Source organism: Monodelphis domestica, chromosome 2, assembly GCF_027887165.1.
Source record: "Monodelphis domestica isolate mMonDom1 chromosome 2, mMonDom1.pri, whole genome shotgun sequence".
NCBI lineage: Eukaryota > Metazoa > Chordata > Mammalia > Didelphimorphia > Didelphidae > Monodelphis > Monodelphis domestica.
This window is the reverse complement of record NC_077228.1, coordinates 243,036,014-243,055,393: the sequence shown is the minus strand read 5'-3', so window position 1 is coordinate 243,055,393 and position 19,380 is coordinate 243,036,014. Positions and strand designations below refer to the sequence as shown.

General features: G+C 35.4%; 1 protein-coding gene across 4 annotated transcripts in view; it reads left to right on the top strand.

Moving 5' to 3' along the window:
• LOC100031384 (protein SCO1 homolog, mitochondrial) overlaps positions 1 to 3,060 on the top strand; it is a 68,552-nt gene extending 65,492 nt beyond the window's left edge. For 2 of the 4 annotated variants that reach the window (XM_016430763.2, XM_016430760.2), the window contains one exon: positions 2,159 to 3,060. In XM_016430763.2, coding sequence (XP_016286249.1) covers positions 2,159 to 2,293 — 135 coding nt within the window. In that variant the 3' untranslated portion in view covers positions 2,294 to 3,060. The remainder of the gene's footprint in view (positions 1 to 2,158) is intronic. The other 2 variants (XM_056817444.1, XM_056817443.1) reach the window with 1 other exon arrangement.
• The last annotated feature ends 16,320 nt before the right edge of the window (positions 3,061 to 19,380 follow it).

The window sequence follows — 19,380 nt, the reverse complement described above, 5'->3', positions numbered from 1 at the left end:
CCAAAGAGAGGCAGAGATTCCTTGTGAGAATTCTCCCTATGAGTTATTTTGAGGCAAAAGAAAGCATTAAGTATTTTAATTGTCTTGGCAAAATAAATAGACTTTTGGCACTTGACTCTTTGGATCTATATATCTATATCTATACCTATATATCTATATCTATCTATCTATCTATCTGTCTATCTATCTATCTATCTATCTATCTATCTATCTATCTATCTATATATACGTATGTGTATGTGTGTGTATATAAATAAAAAATAATCTTTCATAGTGTTTGTTCTTATTTATGGTAGTGTGACTCCAGTTTGGTATTAGGTATGCATTCCTGTCTTTCCTTTTTGTCCTTGCCAAATAGCCAAATTTACCATTAATTCTACGCTCTTTGGTACTAAGTATTATTCTATTTCTTGACAGAGGTAATAATTGAGTTTTCATTTTGAAATAAGATTTTTGGAGACATTTAGTTAAGAAAATTAGTGTGTAGCATAACATTAGAGAAGAAATTAATGACTTTTCTGGAGATATTTAGTAAAAAATAACTAGTTAATCTAAGTTCAAATTAAACTAGGAACTCTGCCAGAAGGGGGAAAAATAGATCATGGATTTAAGATGACTTCAAAGGGGTGTTGTTTATAAACCCTTTTAAAAGTATGCAAGTTTTACTTCAAATAGGATTATTTGATTGGTGAAGTTTATAAAGGAGAAGATAAAATAGTCTTCCTCCTCCCCATGCCCCAGTCTCCTCATTTGGAATTCCTGGCAGCAGTACTAAATTCAGCGTTAGAATTTGTAGACAAGATTACTGATTTAGTTCTCTTAGTTTCCTGGCTTCTTCCAGGTTTATGTACAATTAAGTACAACAGTATAGATAAGAAATATTCTTGATCAAACAGACTTCTTATTCCAATTCAAAATAAAAATTCATGTGTTTGATTCATTTAGCAAGAGGAAGTAACATTCGCATTGACCCCATTTTATTTTATTTCCTAGACTCTAAAAAGAATGTATATTAAAATTCAGGAATTGGATGAAATGTTTCATTTATAAATTAGTGTATATATATATATATATATATATATATATATATATATATATATATATATATATATGTATGTGCTGCTATTTCAAAATTTTTATTTTTATCAGTTTGAACCCCCCCCCCAAACAGAGCATTCAGGGCACACAACCATACAAAAAGAAGATTCTATGTGAATCTCCATTTCACACTGCCTTATTTCTTTAAGAGTATATAATAAATTCCAGAGGGCAGCTGGGTAGCTCAGTGGATTGAAAGCCAGGCCCAGAGATGGGAGGTCCTGGTTTCAAATCTGACCTCAGACACTTCCTAGCAGTGTGACCCTGGGCAAGTCACTTAACCCCCATTGCCTAGCCCTTACCACTCTTCTGCCCTGGAACCAATACACAGTATTGATTCCAAGACGGAAGGTAAGGGTTTAATAAATAAATGAAATAAAAGTATATAATAAATTCTACATGTTACTTAAAAATGTTTCCTGGTTGTCTGTATTTTCACCTGGACTTCCTTTTGTTTTCCTCTTTGCATTTAAAACAAAATAGTATCCTTTTTTTTGGTACCACTATTGCTACCTCTCCCCTGCTATCTCTTATCATATACATGCTCTTAAATAGCATTTCCAAATAGTTGGGTTGAATAGATTAGGCCTTCCTTCATGCTCAGTACAAGGCAAGGAAATTTACTCAGTGGGATAGTTGGCCATTTGCTTCTTTCAGCATGGTTAGAAGTCTCTAAAGTTGACTTTGGGGAAGTCTAGGTATTTTCAGTGTAAAATCAATTAAATTGGGAAGGAAGAAAGCATACCCAACTCACACTGGAGCATATAGAGAGGAAAGGATAGAGCCCTGCTTGAAGTCAGTGGTTTTATAATTAATGCTTATTTAACTGAATGAAGTGTTTACTCTTTGAATATTCTAGTACACAGAAGAATATTTAGTCAGACTTTAGGAATTTACCATAAAACAATTCAATCCAAATTTACATAACACTTTTGGCCTGCAAAATGAAATTTGATAATTGCACAATTCTTTTAATAATCGTTGGTAAAAGTTAATTCATTGTTTTCATTGACAGCTATTGCTTGCCTCACCAATTTCCATTTTACTCTTTCTATTACAGGTGGATCATACAATAATAATGTATTTGATTGGCCCAGATGGTGAATTTTTGGATTATTTTGGCCAAAACAAGAAGAATACAGAAATAGCTGGTTCAATTGCTGCACATATGAGGGATTACAAGAAGAAACATTAAAACAATGTTACTTGTGCTGCAGTTATATTTTCTTACTAGTAAGAGAACTTTATCTCCCGTAGGAGATGTGGTGCATATGATTTTCAACTCCTCCAAATTCTTATGCTTCAACTACATTGTCCCATGAAAAGGAAGAAGACCAGAACAAGTTTGCTTAGTTCTTTGGATTGTAATTATTAAAGCAGGAAATTACTCAGTAATTATTAAAGCAGGAAATCTCTCCAAAAGGTATACACTTATCTTGTTACTGAGGTATGGTGAGATATCAGTGATAGTAGCATAAAGATCATAGGTATAATATTTCCACAGACACTGTAGAAATTCTCATTGCCCTGTATTTCATTTTGCTGACCTCCTAGCTTCATGGACATTCTTAGAAATTGTGGAGAATTATTTTCAGACAAAAGGAGAAACCTTCATAATATTATTTTTCTTCTCTCTGATTTCTGGTGATTGGTTTAAAAGAATCATCAGGGAACTATGATTGGGCAAAAGTAGTGTTTGTATTTAAAAGCAGAAATGATATCCTTGTTGTTTATTTAACCTACATTATTGATCTGGAAAGGGGAGCTGATAGGAAGACTTTATATTTCTTTTTTAAGCTGGAAATAACTGTATTGGATCCTTCATATGTTTTTTTGTCATGTGAATGAGATTGTCAATTGAAATATTTGGAAATAAAAGTGTCTTATGATTACAAATAGCCTTTTGCAATGCCTTATGGTTGCACTGAGTTTGAAATAAAAATTTTCATCTCTTTTTGCGTAGTTTAGCTCACAGAGTTTTTTTTTATTCTAATAGAACCAAGTTCTTGGATCTTGTGGGTGAATATTTGAACCTAAATTGACAACATAATTTTCTGGGGTTAAGAAGTTGCATTCTTGGAATAAAGGGGATTTGAAGATTTTTACTTTAACTAAATCTAAGTTTGAGTAAATATATCTGTCATGTGAATGATTGAATTTTAGCCTGAATTTTTCAGAATTTGTCTATCCTATGCTCCTAGATTTCACTACCAATTTTTTTCATGGATAATTATCACTTGAAATAAAGTTCTTATGGAATATTGAATAAGTATCCTAATGTATAAAAGATGTAGTCAACATGATTGTAATGAAAACACTTTAAATTAATGACATTAATTCAACAGGAGTTAAGTAGTGGCATTAGTCTCTTGTCATCAGGGCCTCATCTAGTCATAAAACATAAAACATCTAGTCATAAAACATAAAACATAAAACAGGTTATCATGACCCAAGCTGATCCACATCTCAGGGATCCTGTGACTGCGTCGTCCTCTGATATCTTAGGATGAGGCAAAGTAACTGATTTTTTAGTTCAATCATGGCTGAGGAACCCAGTTACCATGTGTTAATTAATCCAGATGCCTTAACTGATCTCTCTGAGTAACTTGTTCTTACATCATTATCATATTTTCAGAAGTGGGAGCCCTAGTCAAATGGTACTGCTTTTCTTTCCTAAGGCTAGCAAACTTCCATTTCCTTTCTTAATCCTTTTGACTCAATGTTTCAGGTACCTAGACAAAACCTTCCACTACTGAGTCATGGTACTCCTATTCTCATCTACCTCAGCATTACCCTTCTGGAGCTCCTGATTACCCTCACTTACTGCTATGGCCCTTTCGGCTCATACCTCTTCACTTCACTCTATGTCTACTGACACTCATGGAAATTTATCTCCCAACAGAAATATTTCATTGCCAACCTTTCCAGTGCAGGGTACATCTTTTCTCATTTCCCTTAGTGCCTTGGAAAAGTAAGCTTCTTTGCTTTTCACTGCCAGTTCTAGATCCTTCTCTGTTACCATAACCATAATTAAACAACTTTTTTTGGCATTCATTTTATTAACTTGGTCATCTACTAACCTTGAGTTATTTCCTAGCATTTAACAAAGATATTTAGTACATGACAGTCTTCTTTGGGGATAATAACAGCATCTTCCTTGCAGGATGTGAGGACCAAATGAGAATATTTTTAAAGTTCTTAGAATAATGCCTGGTTCATAGTAGGCACTATGTAAATGGTTATTTTCTTCTTTACCTTTTAACCCTAATCTCTGCCCTCATACTGGGAGATCTCATCATATATATTAATGGTCTTGCAAATACCCTATTATGGTTTATTAACTGCAGTTCCTGTGACCTACATTTTCTCTTAATTGTATTTAGCTGTACCATCATACTCAACCTTGATCTCATCACAATCTTACCTTTTATCCCACTATCACTCATAATACATAATTCAGAGCCATAAAATTATCTCCAACCAAAACCTTATCATTCCAGCTCTCCCTCTGTTTCATTCCTAAACCTTCCTCATCTTTATTCCAATCACTCCATTTTTTTTCCTGCTCTTCCAATACATTGTTGGAGTTTAGTCCATCCTTTCTCATGGTAAAAGTCTCACTGTCTATCTTCCCTAGGATAATAGATGTTTAATGCTTATTGAATTACAGTTTTAAATTTAGCATTTTCCAAAAATTACCTTATTCCATTTTTAACAGTTTCAATGGCATAGTTTTTTTTTTTTCAATTCACTGACATCTTTTGTTTCTTCCATTATCATAGTTATCCCAAATGTTTGTTTTTCCTTGTCCCAGAGAGCCATTCTTTATAACAATCTTTTTTGGAGAGAAAAAAAAGTCATCACAATTGATCCATATATTGAAAAAGTCTGAAAACATGTGCAATGTGTAATACCTGTGGAACACCCACCTTCATGAAGGTGTATGTTAGGTGTATCTCTTCATATCTCTTCATTTAAGTACTGCTAGATCTTTATGATTTTGTTAACTTTATTTTTCATTTTTTTGGTGTATAATTCTTTTCATTTACATTGGATAAACTGTATATACTGTTTATCCATTCCCTAATTAATAGACATTTCTTTATAAAGTTCTGCTATAAATATTTGGGAATATATGAGGACTTCTTATCAATAAATTCCATAGGTAATAAGCCCAGTAATGGAGTCAGTAGTTCAAAGGATATAGATATTTTAGTCACTTTATTTACATGATTTCAAATCATGTTTCCAAAATAGCTATATCATTTCACAGATCCACACCAGTTAGTGTGCCTTATCATTTCATAACATCTCCAACACTGTGACTATTGCTATTTTACCAATCTGTAAGTTGTAAAATAAAAACCTCAGTTTTGGTTTTGGTTTGCATTTTTCTTATTGGTAATTTGGAGCTTTCTTTCCTGTGATTGTGATTACTTTGCAATTCTTTTGAGAACTGTTTTGTTCATATTCTTTGACTACATATCTACTGGAGAATGACAATTACACAGACACACATAGGTATGTATGTTAGTATACACACATTTTTATATCGTAGATATCTTTTATCAGGGAAAAAAAATTTTAAAACCCTTTCCTTTCATCTTAGAATCAATACTTTGTATTGGTTCCATCTTAGAACCAGCATTGTGCATTGGTTCTAAGGCAGAAGAGCAGTAAGGGTTAAGTGACTTGTCTAGGGTCACAGAGCTAGGAAGTATCTGAGGCTAGATTTGAACCTAGGATCTCCCATCTTTAGACCTGCCTCTCAATCTACTAAGCCACTTAGCTGCCCCTCTCAGAGAAATTTTTTACAAAGATGTTTTTCACATTTGACCACTTCTTTTTCTAGGTACATTAATTTTGTCTGTGCAGAAACTTTTCAGTTTCAAGAAATCAAAATGAGCTATTTTTATCTTTTGTAATTTCCTCTATTTCTGGTTTAAAATATAGCTCCTGCCTCTAGGTGTGAGAGGTATATGATCTATTTCTCTTCTAATTTTTTATGATATGATTTTTAATATTAAATTTATATATCCATTAGAATTTATTGTGAAATATAATATAAGGTGTTGGTCTAAACTTAATATGTGCCAGACTGCTTTCCAGTATGCCTAGCAGTTTTTTATCAAATGTTTTCTACTTTATCAAACACTAGATTATTGAGTTCTATTGTTTCCAAATGAATTTTGTTATTATTTCGTCACATTCTATAAAGTATAACCTTGGTAGTTTGATTGATATAGCAAAGTTATTTTCTTAAATTATTGTTTCAAACCTTAAAAACACTTAAGTTTCAATTCAGCAAACATTTAGTACCTACTGTGTACAAAGGGCTGCTATTTGTGTATGAAACAGTATGAAACAAAACCATTTAGAAATCAGTAAACTTTATATAATCATTTCCCCTTCTTTAGTTAGTTTCTTTAATAAACAGCTGTAGTACTTGACTTTATAAAAAGGTTATAAATTATAAAGGGTAGTTGTCTCAGGCAACTTCTCAAGAAGGTGAAGAATTTACTAAAGGAATATTTCCATGTAACCTGAGAGATCTTAACTGAATCTGAAATGCCAAGTAGATTAAAAAAGATAGTTTCTTTTAATTCATCAAGCATTTGTCTGGATCAGTTTGCACTAAGTGTGTTGTATGGCCTGATAAGTTGGATCCTTCATTCTCAGCTGTTGCAGGTTAGACTGTGGTTAATCATTTTGAAAAGTCTTCTGCCTTGACTTTTTATTCTGATATCAAGTTTGAAGGGTGGCATGTGTAGAATGTTAGAACCAAAAAGGACTTTACAGATGGTTCAGTCAAATCTATTCACATAACACATGAGGAAATACCCCCAGAGAAGTAAATTATTTGCCCAAGATCATGCAGAAAATTAGCCCCAGACGGAAAGACTACAACACAAGCTCATGTCCCCAGTTCTGTGAAGTGTGAACTGTTGGGATTGGAAGGTACCTTAAAGGTCTAACTTCATTTTGTCATTCAATAGATCATTAATTTAGATCCTAAAGAAACCTTGGAGGTTATTATATTATTATAAAAAAATAATCAAGTCCAAACTCCTCATGTTGTAGTGTTTCAGGCCAAAGAAGTTAAAGACTTTCCTACTAGTAGTAAGTGACAGAGCCAGAATTCAAATACAGTTAAGCACCTACTATGTTCACTGCAATTCTAAAACTAGCCTTTTTCACTGTGTCATCACAAAGGATTTCTAAATTTTACAAGTGAGGCAAGTGAAAAATAGAGAAACAAAGCAATTGGCTCAAGGTCAAAGAAGCAGTAAGTAGCAAAGCTGAGATTGGAACCTACTCTGAACTCCAAATCCAGTTATCCCTTCCTTATCCCTCTTTCTTACCACTGAAACTTATGAAGCCATTATTCCCATAGAAAGTGTTAAACCCTCAGTCTTCTGGGATTGGGGAAGAAGGGAGCTGCAGAAGTTTAAAGGAAGACTGTAGCAGTACTAGTTTGTCCTGGACCTCACTGACATTGTTGACACTTGGCTGACAGCTCTCTTTACAAGAAGATCCCAACTTAAAAAGAAAGAATATTTAGTGAAGTTCTTTGACTCTTCCACAAAGTTCCATTCAGTTTTAAAATCAGAATTTGGAGGTAGACGCAACCAATATCATTTATTCTAATAAATTATACAACTAACAACTTGATTATGGGGTAAATAGTATAAAAATTGCTGAAGTAGTCCTAATGATATAATATCATTTCAGGAATTTTATGTATCACAGATTGATAGCACATTTCAACTATTATTTTTATGGAAAACTCTTAATAATGGTTTAAAAGTGATTGTTTCTCACCCAATACAGCAATACAGGCCATCTTCCAAGATAAGACTATGATAGCTTCTCCATGGATCTGTATGGAGCTTTCCCCCACCTATAGTTTAGAACAGGCCAACAATTTGTGTGTTAGTCATTCTTGAGTTGGATTTTCACTTTTTATGCAAAATGAACTAATCATTTTGTTTCTAATGTTTTTCCTTCACCTCTGCAAAATATCTGTTTTCCTAGTTATGCAAACCCTAAATGTGGGCCATGATCCAAAGGACCTATTTGTGTTTTTTACACATCTTAGACCATAAGGAAATAAAGCAACTTATAAAAAGAAAATGTGGTTTGTTCCCACATGATATCTTTCTTTTACTTTGCAACTGGTCTTAAAAGCGAGTTCCTAGAAACTCATCTGGCCAACCCAAATATATCCTTGAAATTAGGTCATTTGTTAGCTAGCCCATTTTGGTCTCAGAATTTACACCTGCTTAAGGAACTGGCAACTTGCTTTTAGATTTTCTCTCATTCCTGAATCCATTGAGACTCTGCATAGTAGATTAATATGGGAATCTGAGACAAAGATGCCTATGGGCTATGAATTTATTTACTATGGTGTCTTCATCTTCATATTTGGGTTCAGGGTTGTAATATGCTTGTTTGCCCTGATTATCTTATCAATTTGAAAATTCTGAATAGGAATCCAGTTCTTCTACTTTGGTATTATTCCTTTTGAAGGAAATTATCTCTTAGTATCTGACTTGGGATATTTAGAAAGGAGGTTTTAGGTAAAAAAGACAGTGAAGTATAAACATGCCTAAATATACAATTCTTTTGTCTTAACAGGAAGACAGTAGAAATATTCCAGAGTACCATAGTAGGATAGAAGTTTATTTGATAGATTCCTTGATGTGCTTAAGGAAGTCTTTGAACTTCTGGACACCTTGGAGTTTGATTTTTGCAAAAAGAGCTTTGGCTAGACTTTCCTCCTGCTTGGCACACATTCTATAAAAGGATCCAGAGCTTTTTTTAATTGCACTAAGTGTCACTGGTATTTTTATGAGGCCCAAGAGAAAAAGTATCTCTTGTCGCAGTTGTATTTTTAGAATTAGAACCCTCAGCTTCTGTACTTGTGCTTTTATTTCTGCACCTAACCGTGCTCTTCATTTTCTGCCTAAATTTGTACCTGTGAGGAAACAAAGATGATAGTATCTGACCAATCAAAATCAATCAGTATATATTTGTTTAATGCCCATTTTGTACCAGGATTTTATTAAGTCTTGTAGGAGAAAAATCAAGAGAGAGTATCACCAAGACTCAGAAGAGAAATTATCCAGGAGATGATCAATAATATAAAATGTAGCAGATAAAGACAACATGGATAAGGACTAAGAAAAGACCATCTTGCACATGCCTTTCAGGAAATTTGGAACTACTGAAGACAAAAGGCATGAAAATTACACTGGGTGTACAAGTCTTTTTCCTTATGATGTTTTTTGGGGTACAAACCCAGCAGAGCTATGGCTGGATCAAAGGGCAGACAATCTTTTAGCTCCCTTTGGGCATAGTTCCAGATTGCCCTCCAGAATGGTTGGATCAATTCACAACTCTACCAGCAATGCATTAATGTCCATATTTTGCCACATTCCTCCAACATTTATTACTTTCCTTTGCTGTCATGTTAACCAGTCTGATAGATGTGAGGTGGTACCTCAGAGTTGTTTTGATTTGCGTCTCTCTGATTATAAGATATTTAGAACACTTTTCATGTTCTTATTAATAGTTTTGATTTCTTTATCTGAAAAGTGCCCATTCATTTCCCTTACCCATGTATCAATTAGGGAATGGTTTGGTTTTTTTGTACAATTGATTTAGCGCCTTACAAATTTGAGTAATTAGACCTTTATCAAAAGTTTTTGTTATAAAGATTTTTTCTGATTTGTTGCTTCCCTTCTAATTTTGGTTGCATTGGATTTCTTTGTTTAAACCCTTTTTAATTTAACATAATCAAAATTATTTATTTTACATTTTGTAATTTTTTCTAACTCTTATTTGGTCTTAAAATCTTTCCTAGAGATCTAACAAGTATACTATTCTGTGTTAACCTAGTTTACTTATAGTTTCCTTTATATTCAAGTCATTCACCCATTCTGAGTTTATCTTGGTGTATGGTGCAAGATGTTGATCTAAACCTAATCTCTCCCATGCTGTTTTCCAATTTTTCCAACAGTTTTTGTGAAATAGTGGATCTTTGTCCTAAAAGCTGGGAACATGCATACTCTTTGATCCAATTATATCACTATAGGTAGATCTCTATCCCAGAGTTAAAAAAAAAAGAAATGGACCTATATGTATGAAATTATAAATATATTTTTGAAGTTGAAAAGAATTGGACATTGAAAGGATACCCATCATTTTAGTGAATGGCTAAATAAATTGTGATATATTTTTGTGATGGAATATAATTGTGCTATAAGAAATGATGAGAAAGATGCTCTCAGAAAAGTCTTGAAAGCCAGATATGAATTGATAAAAAGTGAAACATGCAGAATTAGGAGAACATTGTACACAGAAACAGTGATATTGTATGATGATCAGTTGTGAATAACTTCACCATCTCAGCAATATAATTCCAAATGTCATATAAGAAAAAAAATACTATCTACCTTCAGAGAATGAACCAGTGGAGTCTGAATGCAGATTGAATCTTAAAAAAAAAAAGAAAGAAAAAACTTTTAATGTTTTTATGTTTTTTTGTTTTTGTGTTTTGTATGACTACACTTGTATCAAATTACCTATCTGCTCACGGATGGGGAAATGAGGGAATGGTAAGAAAAGAATTTGGGACAAAAAAAAATTTAAAAGAATGTTAAAAATTATTTTTACATGTAATTGGGAAGTTTTGTTTTTTTTTTAATTTAAAAGCAAAGCTTTTCTGGGACACAGTTTCCAAAGAGCATCCCTGTTTTCTCTGAGACTGAAACCACCTTGGTGTAAGCCTTAATCACTTAACATTTGAAGTATTGCAATAGCTTGCTGATTGGATTCTGTATAATTGAAAATCTGTTACCCTAAAAAAAGAACTACATTTCCCAGGATCCCACTGACATCCTGTCATTAAGTACTTCCTATAGACAGAGGATATTAGGTGGGGAATGTGGAGGGTCCTACCCTCTTTGGTTTGATGACAGCAAGCTTGGTGGTGGTAAGGTGGGCGTTTTGAACTAGCTGATCAGCCGTGGACATGTGGTCTTTTTATTTGTTACCTTTTTATTCCTTTATTTCTAATGATCATTATGAAATCCCTTAAAATATAATAATTTTATTATTGAGATTTAATTTTAAATTTTACATTTTAGGTAACCAGTATTCAAAGGAAAACCTCTCAGATTTTTTAAGATGGCCTAGATAAAATTTTTAAGCCACATTTCTCCTACTATGGCTTTTCATCCCCCCACCCACCCACCTTCACAAACTCCAAGAGAACTCCAAACTCTCTTTGGAGCTGCTGCCTTACTTCTGCAGTCCCTCCTTTTTGCCCAGTCACTCTCCCTCCCAGCCCAGCTATTTTAGTTTGAGGGACTTAGCCAAGGACTCTTGATGGAGAAGAGACAAGCCTCTTTTCTCTCACCCATCTGCTTGGGCCCTAATTCCTCATTCATTGTAGTTGCCTTTGGTTGTGGCTGCCTATACTGCTTGCTCCTAGTCCTGCTCCTACTCCTGCTCTGGCGTTGGCCTCAAACCTGACTTCTTTCCTGCTGGTAGCTGCCACTGTATCTTTGGAACTCAGAAACTTAGAGCCTCTCTCCAGGCAGCTGGTAAAAAAACAGGATGTATTTTCCTTAGGCAACAATTAGCCTCCTAACTCCTTCTCCATGTGGCAGGGGAAACAAAACTGCTCTCTAGCATTTTACCTCAGCAGGGAAGGGGAAGAAGGAAGTTACTCTTCCAAACAGGAAGTAAAAATTGCAAGCAATGGGGCACTCTTGGAAAGAGTGGTGCATTACCTATTCCAAACAGTTTCCAATTTTAGGATGTTTTTCCATGAGTGCACTGATCCTTTCACCTATATTGCCTGAGATTCAGGGGAGAAATTCATCTCCCTACAACCCTTTGTCATTTGGGCTTGCTCAGTCCCTAAGATTCATCCAATTTAGGATTCCTTCACATTATGCACAGGAAGGAGTTCTCTCTAGCTATGGGAGATCCAAGAGCTCTCACAAAAGGAATCTGAATGAATAGAGAAAGGAACTTTATTTTTTTCCATTTGAATTAGTTTATTTAGCTAATTTAGAACATTATTCCTTTGGTTACAATAATCACATTATTTCCCTTCCTCCCCTCCACCAACCCTTCCTGCAGCCCACATGCAATTTCATTGGGTATTACTTGTGTTCTTGATCAGAACCTATTTCCATGTTGTTGTTTACACTAGGATGTTCATTTAGTCTACATCCCCAACCATATTCCCTTGATCCATGTATTCAATCAGTTGTTTTTCTTCGGTGTTTTTACTTCCACAGTTGGGGTGTATGGGGTGCTCAGGGAGGGGTAGTATTTCTGGTATGGAGGGCTTGTCATGCCCTCCTAGGGCAGCTCTCCAGCCTCTGACCCCCACCTGACACCCAGCTCTCACTTGTGGCTCCCAGTAGCTGCTAGCATGTGGCAGCGGCCACACTGCGGGCAATGGCTTCAACAGGCTGGCCAAACCTTGTGAGGGTAGCCCTCGGGTCGTTGTCCCATGGTGAACCAGGGCTTTGCTCACCCAGCATGTGAAGACTGCTTCAGCTGAACAGATGGAAGAAACCAATAGGAAGGTTCAATGGCTGAGAGGGCGACGCAGCGAAGCAGTGTGGAGTGCTTAGGGCATGTTGGAGCACAAAGGACAACACGGCCATTCAATGCAGCTGAGGAAGTCTCCAGACGTAACAATTTTTCGTCCCACTAGACCCAGGCTTCCAACACCGAGAGAGTGGGACTGTCTCTGTGCATCGGCTTTTCCACTTAAATCTCTTTCACGCACAAGTATCTTTGTGCACACTCATCTATCCTAACCCCGTCCACCCTCTTCAAGACCTGCGGCGATGGGGGAGTGATGATGCAACAGGTGGAGGTGACCACTGGCAGTTGTAGTCATGATCCTGCACATAGGGGGCCCACGAACCAGTGGTCACTCGGCCCTGTGGACAGCAGGGACGTTCAGCAGCATCCTGGGCGACTGAGCAGCCCTCTCTAGGACAGCACTGCTCACCCTAATCAAGGTTTCCTCTGAATGTGGATAGTGGTTTTTCTTGTAGATTCCTCCTAGTTGTTCAGGGTCACCGCATTGCCAGTAATGGAGAAGTCCATTACATTCAATTGTACCACAGTGTATCAGTCTCAGTGTATAATGTTTTCCTGGTTCTGCTCCTCTCACACTGTCTCAATTCCTGTAGGTTGTTCCAGTCCCCATGGAATTCCTCCACTTTATTATTCCTTTGAGCATCACTAATATATACCAAAATTTGTTCAGCCATTCCCCAATTGAAGGGCATCCCCTCATTTTCCAATGTTTTGCCACCACAAAGAGCGCAGCTATGAATATTTTTGTACATATCTTTTTCCTTATTATCTCTTTGGGGTACAAACCCAGCAGTGCTATGGCTGGATCAAAGGGCAGACAGTCTTTTAGCACCCATTGGGCATAGTTCCAGATTGCCATCCAGAGTGGTTGGATCAATTCACAACTCCACCAGCATTGCATTAATGTTCCAACTTTGACACATCCCCTCAAGCATTCATTACTTTCCTTTGCTGTCATGTTAGTCAGTCTGCTAGGTGTGAGGTGATATCTCAGAGTTGTTTTGATTTGCATTTCTCTGATTATAAGAGATTTAGAACACCTTTTCATGTGCTTTTTAATAGGTTTTGATTTCTTTAACTGAAAATTGCCTATTTATGTCCATTGCCCATTTATCAATCTGAGAATGGCTTAATTTTTTTTTGTACAATTGGTTTAGCTCTTTATAAATCTGAGTAATTAGAACTTTGTCAGAAGTTTTTGTAATGAAGATTGTTTCCCAATTTGTTGCTTCCCTTCTAATTTTGGATGCATTAGTTTTGTACAAAAACTTTTTAATTTGATGTAATCAAAATTATTGATTTTATGTTTTGTGATTTTTTCTAGCTCTTGCTTGCTTTTAAAATCTTTACTTTCCCATACATCTGACAAGTACAATATTCTGTGTTTACCTAATTTGCTTATAGTTTCCTTCTTCATATTCTAGTCATTCACCCTTTCTGAGTTTATCTTGGTGTAGGGTGTGAGATGTTTATCCAAACCTAATCTCTCCCATGCTGTCTTCTAATTTCCCCAGCAGTTTTTATCAAATAGTGGATTTTGGTCCCCAAAACTGGGATCTTTGGACTTATTATAGATTGTCTTGCTGAGGTCATTTACCCCAAGTCTATTCCACTGATCCTCCTTTCTGTCTCTTAGCCAGTACCAAATTGTTTTGATGATGTTTAAGATCTGGGACTGCAAGTCCTCCTTCCTTTGCATTTTTTTTTCATGATTTCCCTGGATATCCTTGATCTTTTGTTCTTCCAAATGAACTTTGTTATGTTTTTTCCTAATTCAGTAAAAAAAGTTTTTTAGTAGTTCAATGGGTATGGCACTAAATAAGTAGATTAATTTGGGTAGCATTGTCATTTTTATTATGCTAGCTTGTCCCACCCATGAGCAATCAATGTTTTTCCAATTGTTTGATCTAGTTTTAATTGTGTGGTGAGTGTTTTGTAGTTGTGTTCATATAATTCCTGTGTTTGTCTCAGCAGATAGATTCCTGAGTATTTTCTATTGTCTAGGGTGATTTTGAATGGAATTTCTCTTTCTAATTCTTGTTGCTGAAATGGGTTGTAGATATATAGAGATCCTGATGACTTATGTGGGCTTATTTTGTATCCTGCAACTTTGCTAAAGTTGTTGATTATTTTGACTAGCTTTTTGGTTGATTCCCTAGGATTCCTTAAGTAAATCATCATATCATCCGCAAAGAGTGATAACTTGGTCTCCTCCTTGCCTATTTTAATGCCTTCAATTTCTTTTTCTTCTCTAATTGCTACTGCTAGTATTTTTAGTACAATGTTAAATAATAGAGGTGATAATGGGCATCTTTGTTTCACTTCTGATCTTATTGAGAAGGCTTCTAGTTTATCCCTATTGCAGATGATGTTGGCTGATGATTTTAGATATATACTGTTTATTATGTTTAGGAAAGGCCCTTTTATTCCTATGCTTTCTAGTGCTTTCAATAGGAATGTGTGTTTTATTTTATCAAAGGCTTTTTCTGCATCTACTGAGATAATCATGTGGTTTTTGTTCATTTGCATGTTAATATGGTCAATTATGTGGATGGTTTTCCTAATATTGAACCATCCTTGCATTCCTGGTATGAATCCTACATGGCCATAGTGAATAATCCTTGTGATGACTTGCTGGAGTCTTTTTGCTAGTATCCTATTTAAGATTTTTGCATCTATATTCATTAAGGAGATTGGTCTATAGTTTTCTTTCTCTGTTTTTGACCTGCCTGGCTTTGGGATCAGTACCATGTTTGTGTCATAAAATGAATTTGGTAGAACTCCTTCTTTGCCTATTTTGTCAAATAGTTTGTATAATTTTAGGATTAGTTGTTCTTTGAATGTTTGATAGAATTCATTTGTGAATCCATCTGGACCTGGGGATTTTTTCTTAGGGAGTTCTTTGATGGCTTGTTCAATTTCCTTTTCTGATATGGGGTTGTTTAGGTAATCTATTTTTTCCTCTGCTAGTATAGGCAATTTATATTTTTGTAAGTATTCATCCATATCACCTAGATTGCCATATTTTTGCCATATAATTGGGCATAATAGTTTTTAATGATTGCCTTAACTTCTTCTCCATTAGAGGTGAGGTCTGAGAAAGAAACTTTAAAGAGACTGAAGGTGAAAATTTTAAGCCTTTTCAGACTCCATTGTTTTATGAAAGTCTCTGTATTTTATTGTATTTTGCTGATGGTTTTCATTTAAGATTTAATTTTGTTGTTTTAAGTTCATATATTCATGTATTCAATACTATTCTGTGCCACTGAATCATTTTAATCTACTGTGTCTTAATTTTAGACATATTCTATTACCTTTCCCCTATGACTACTGAATAAAATGTTGTAAAATATTGTAAAAGCCCATAGACAGCTTTTTTTTCCCCATTTTGCACTTGTTAATTGTCACATAGATGATGGATGGACTCAACCTGGCTAACAACATTTGGATAATTTAATGATCTAAGAATTGAAATGGTAATTCTAACGAGTCTTCAGAAGTAATTTTAATTAATTAGTGATTTCTGAATCAATGATTTTTTAAATATTTATATTATAAAGAATGTTCTATTAAAGGTAGAGAAATGTTGAAATATTCCTACCAAGGTGTTTCTATGAAGCAGGAAGCCAAAAAGAGATCTTGCAAACCTCTTCAGTTAATTTACTTCTACTAGAACAATCTAGATTTCTTGGTGGTGTTCTAGACCCAAATAAGTTTTACTTTGTCTAAAAATATATTTGCTAAGGTTGAAAGATTTGCTGCATCTATAAAAATTGTGACAAATATCCATCAGTTCATAGTTTGTTTGTTTTTTATGTCATACAACAAATTACATGAAATATGATAGAATTTGAATTTTGGGGACTTTGGAATTTCTTTGAATGTGCATTATCTACTGTGTTATTGTTTTATTCTGAAAATCATAATGTACCCACACCGTGATTCATGGCCAAGTTAGAAAGAAAATGGATCTCATTTGTGGGTGAGAAACCGTGGTATTATACCTTTCCTTAGCTGTGTGGAACAGGCATGAAGAAAGAGAGGACTTACAAAACAAGACAAGCATGCAAGAAACAAAGCTAAGGACTTGATCTGTCAATCGAGGTGAAGATTCCAAATGGAATGTTCCCAGGAGTGTCAGTTGGATCTGGCCAGGGGTGTATGACTGAGGAGATTTGGACTCTTTGGGTTTTCTAACCAAAGGGGAGAGACTGGCTTTTCTTGACTTAGGCAGAGAGAGAGAGACCTTTGTGGCGTTGACAGAGTCTGGACTTGAATTACTCAAGCAGAGATTATCTGACTAAAGAAAGAGGAAAGGAAGAAAGATACTTGTCCTCCAAACTTTGATTGTCCCTGAGTCACAGCTAAGACTGGACTGACATTTCCCAAACCCTCTTAATTCTCCTTGTAGACTAGGGACACCCCTATCCCTCTCACCTTCAAATTCCATCCTGTCCTATCTTTCCCAATAAACCTCCTTACCTGAGAAAGAGAACAATAGTATCATCTCTAAATCTCACAGTTTACCTTTGAATTATATAGAAAGGTGACTAACTAAGACCAGGGGAGAGGAAAGGTTGGCAGAAGGGCTTTGGGTGGAAAACTGGGAGGTGAAGGGTGGAGGGTAGGAAATAATTTGATTTATTAGCCATTAATAGGGATCAATAGGCATCCCAGAGCAACCCCTCTAGCAGTATCTCTCTATATCTCTCCATCTATCTCTATAGAAATACCTGTCTCCATTATAATTATGTATCCTCATGCTTCCCTTAGCAGCTCTTTAGTCACAAGCCAGAGTATATCCATTTACCACAACCAGAAATAGCTCCACAGATTACCTCTTTTAATACAGCTGACACAGTGTATCAATGATTGTAAGCTATATATGTTTGATTTAAAAAAAAATTATTTCTTTTCCTTGAATGTGCAATATAGTATTTCAGTTTTTTCTCTCCTTTTTGTATTTGAAGCACATGTCACCAGTGATAAGATTTTCTTTAACTTTTTTTATTCTGTAGTAATATATATGTATACATATATGTATGTATATACATATATGTATTAATACATACCCAAAAGCTTTAGACTATGGAACCCAGCCATTTATTGATAAATATTATGGGACTGTATTTAATGATTGTGTCTGATTCTAGGAGAAGGGAACAAAAGAGCCATTATACAGTGCCAAAGAAGCACAAAGCTATCTGCACAGTGCCAAGGAGCACAAGGTCAAAAAGGACCAAACCAATCCAGTAGGATTGATGAACTTCTAAGCTAATACAAAAGTGTGAGACTTGAGGTTGCAGCACTTGACATATGTTAAGATGCAGGATACCTTGTAGCCACACTCTTTGTGAAATACTCACAGACAAGTACCGAAGTTTGGCTTCATCCTGGCTCCCCCTATCCCCGAGAGTGAAGGTAAAATCAGACCAGGGAATGATACTTCTCTATCACACAAAAATCTAGTCCTTTTTTCGGGGGCAGCTGAGTAGCTCAGTGGATTGAGAACCAGGCCTAGAGACAGGAGGTCCTAGGTTCAAATCTGGCCTTACCCACTTCCTAGCTGTGTGACCCTGGGCAAGTCACTTGACCCCCATTGCTTAGCCCTTACCACTCTTCTGCCTTGGAGCCAATACACAGTATTGACTCCAAGACGGAAGGTAAGGGTTTTTAAAAAAAAAAATCTAGTCCTTTTTTCAACTTCCTGTAGCTTTGGCTGCAAATGGTTTAGTGAAATATTACTGCATTTGTCCTACAGACATGTGGGATAGAAATTACTTTAATTGGGCCCTGATTCAAGAACCTGTTATAGGTTTGTTTTCCTTTACTGAGAATTTTTTCACATTAGACTTTGATAGTCTATATTTCATCCAGAAGTTATCTTTTCTCTTTTATTTGTTTTTTTAATTTTTTTTAATTTCTTTTAATAATTGATTCATATACCTCATAATTCAGTCATCCATTCTTAAGTAATCCCTATGTTTTTCAATACCCTCTTCAGGGGGGAATGTATTATTATTCTAAAATGCAAATTTTAAATTCTTTTGAGAGTAATTTTAGGATAAGAAACATGCTACCTCTCTGAATCCAGAAAGTGAACTGTTTGAAGAAGATACCATGAAGATGTCTCCACAGACCACACTAGAGTGAACTTTGGGATGTGGTGATTTGAACTGTGTGGAGTTGAATGCATTTGTTTTGTATGTATACTCTTATGGTGAAGGGGACTGCCCTCTAACTGGATTTTTGTCAATGCGTCTAGGAATCATTGGTTTTGTTCTCTTTTCTTCTTATCCTCAAATTATTGTAATTTCAACATTAGTTATGTTTACAAGATCCGTTGGAGAGACTAGTCCTCCACAGTTCTCAGGGGGTAATGTATAATTGAAAATCTGTTACCCTAAAAAAGAACTACATTTCCTGGGATCCCATTGACTTCCTATAGTTATGTACTTCCTGTAGACAGGGGATATTAGGTGGGGACATGGAGAGTCCTGCCCTCTTTGGCTTGATGACAGCAAGTTTGGTGGGGGTAAGGTGGTTGTTTTGAAGTTGCTGATCAGTCATGGGCATGTAGTCTTTTTATTTGTTACCTTTTTATTCCTTTATTTCTAATGATCATTAATAAATTCCTTAATATATAAT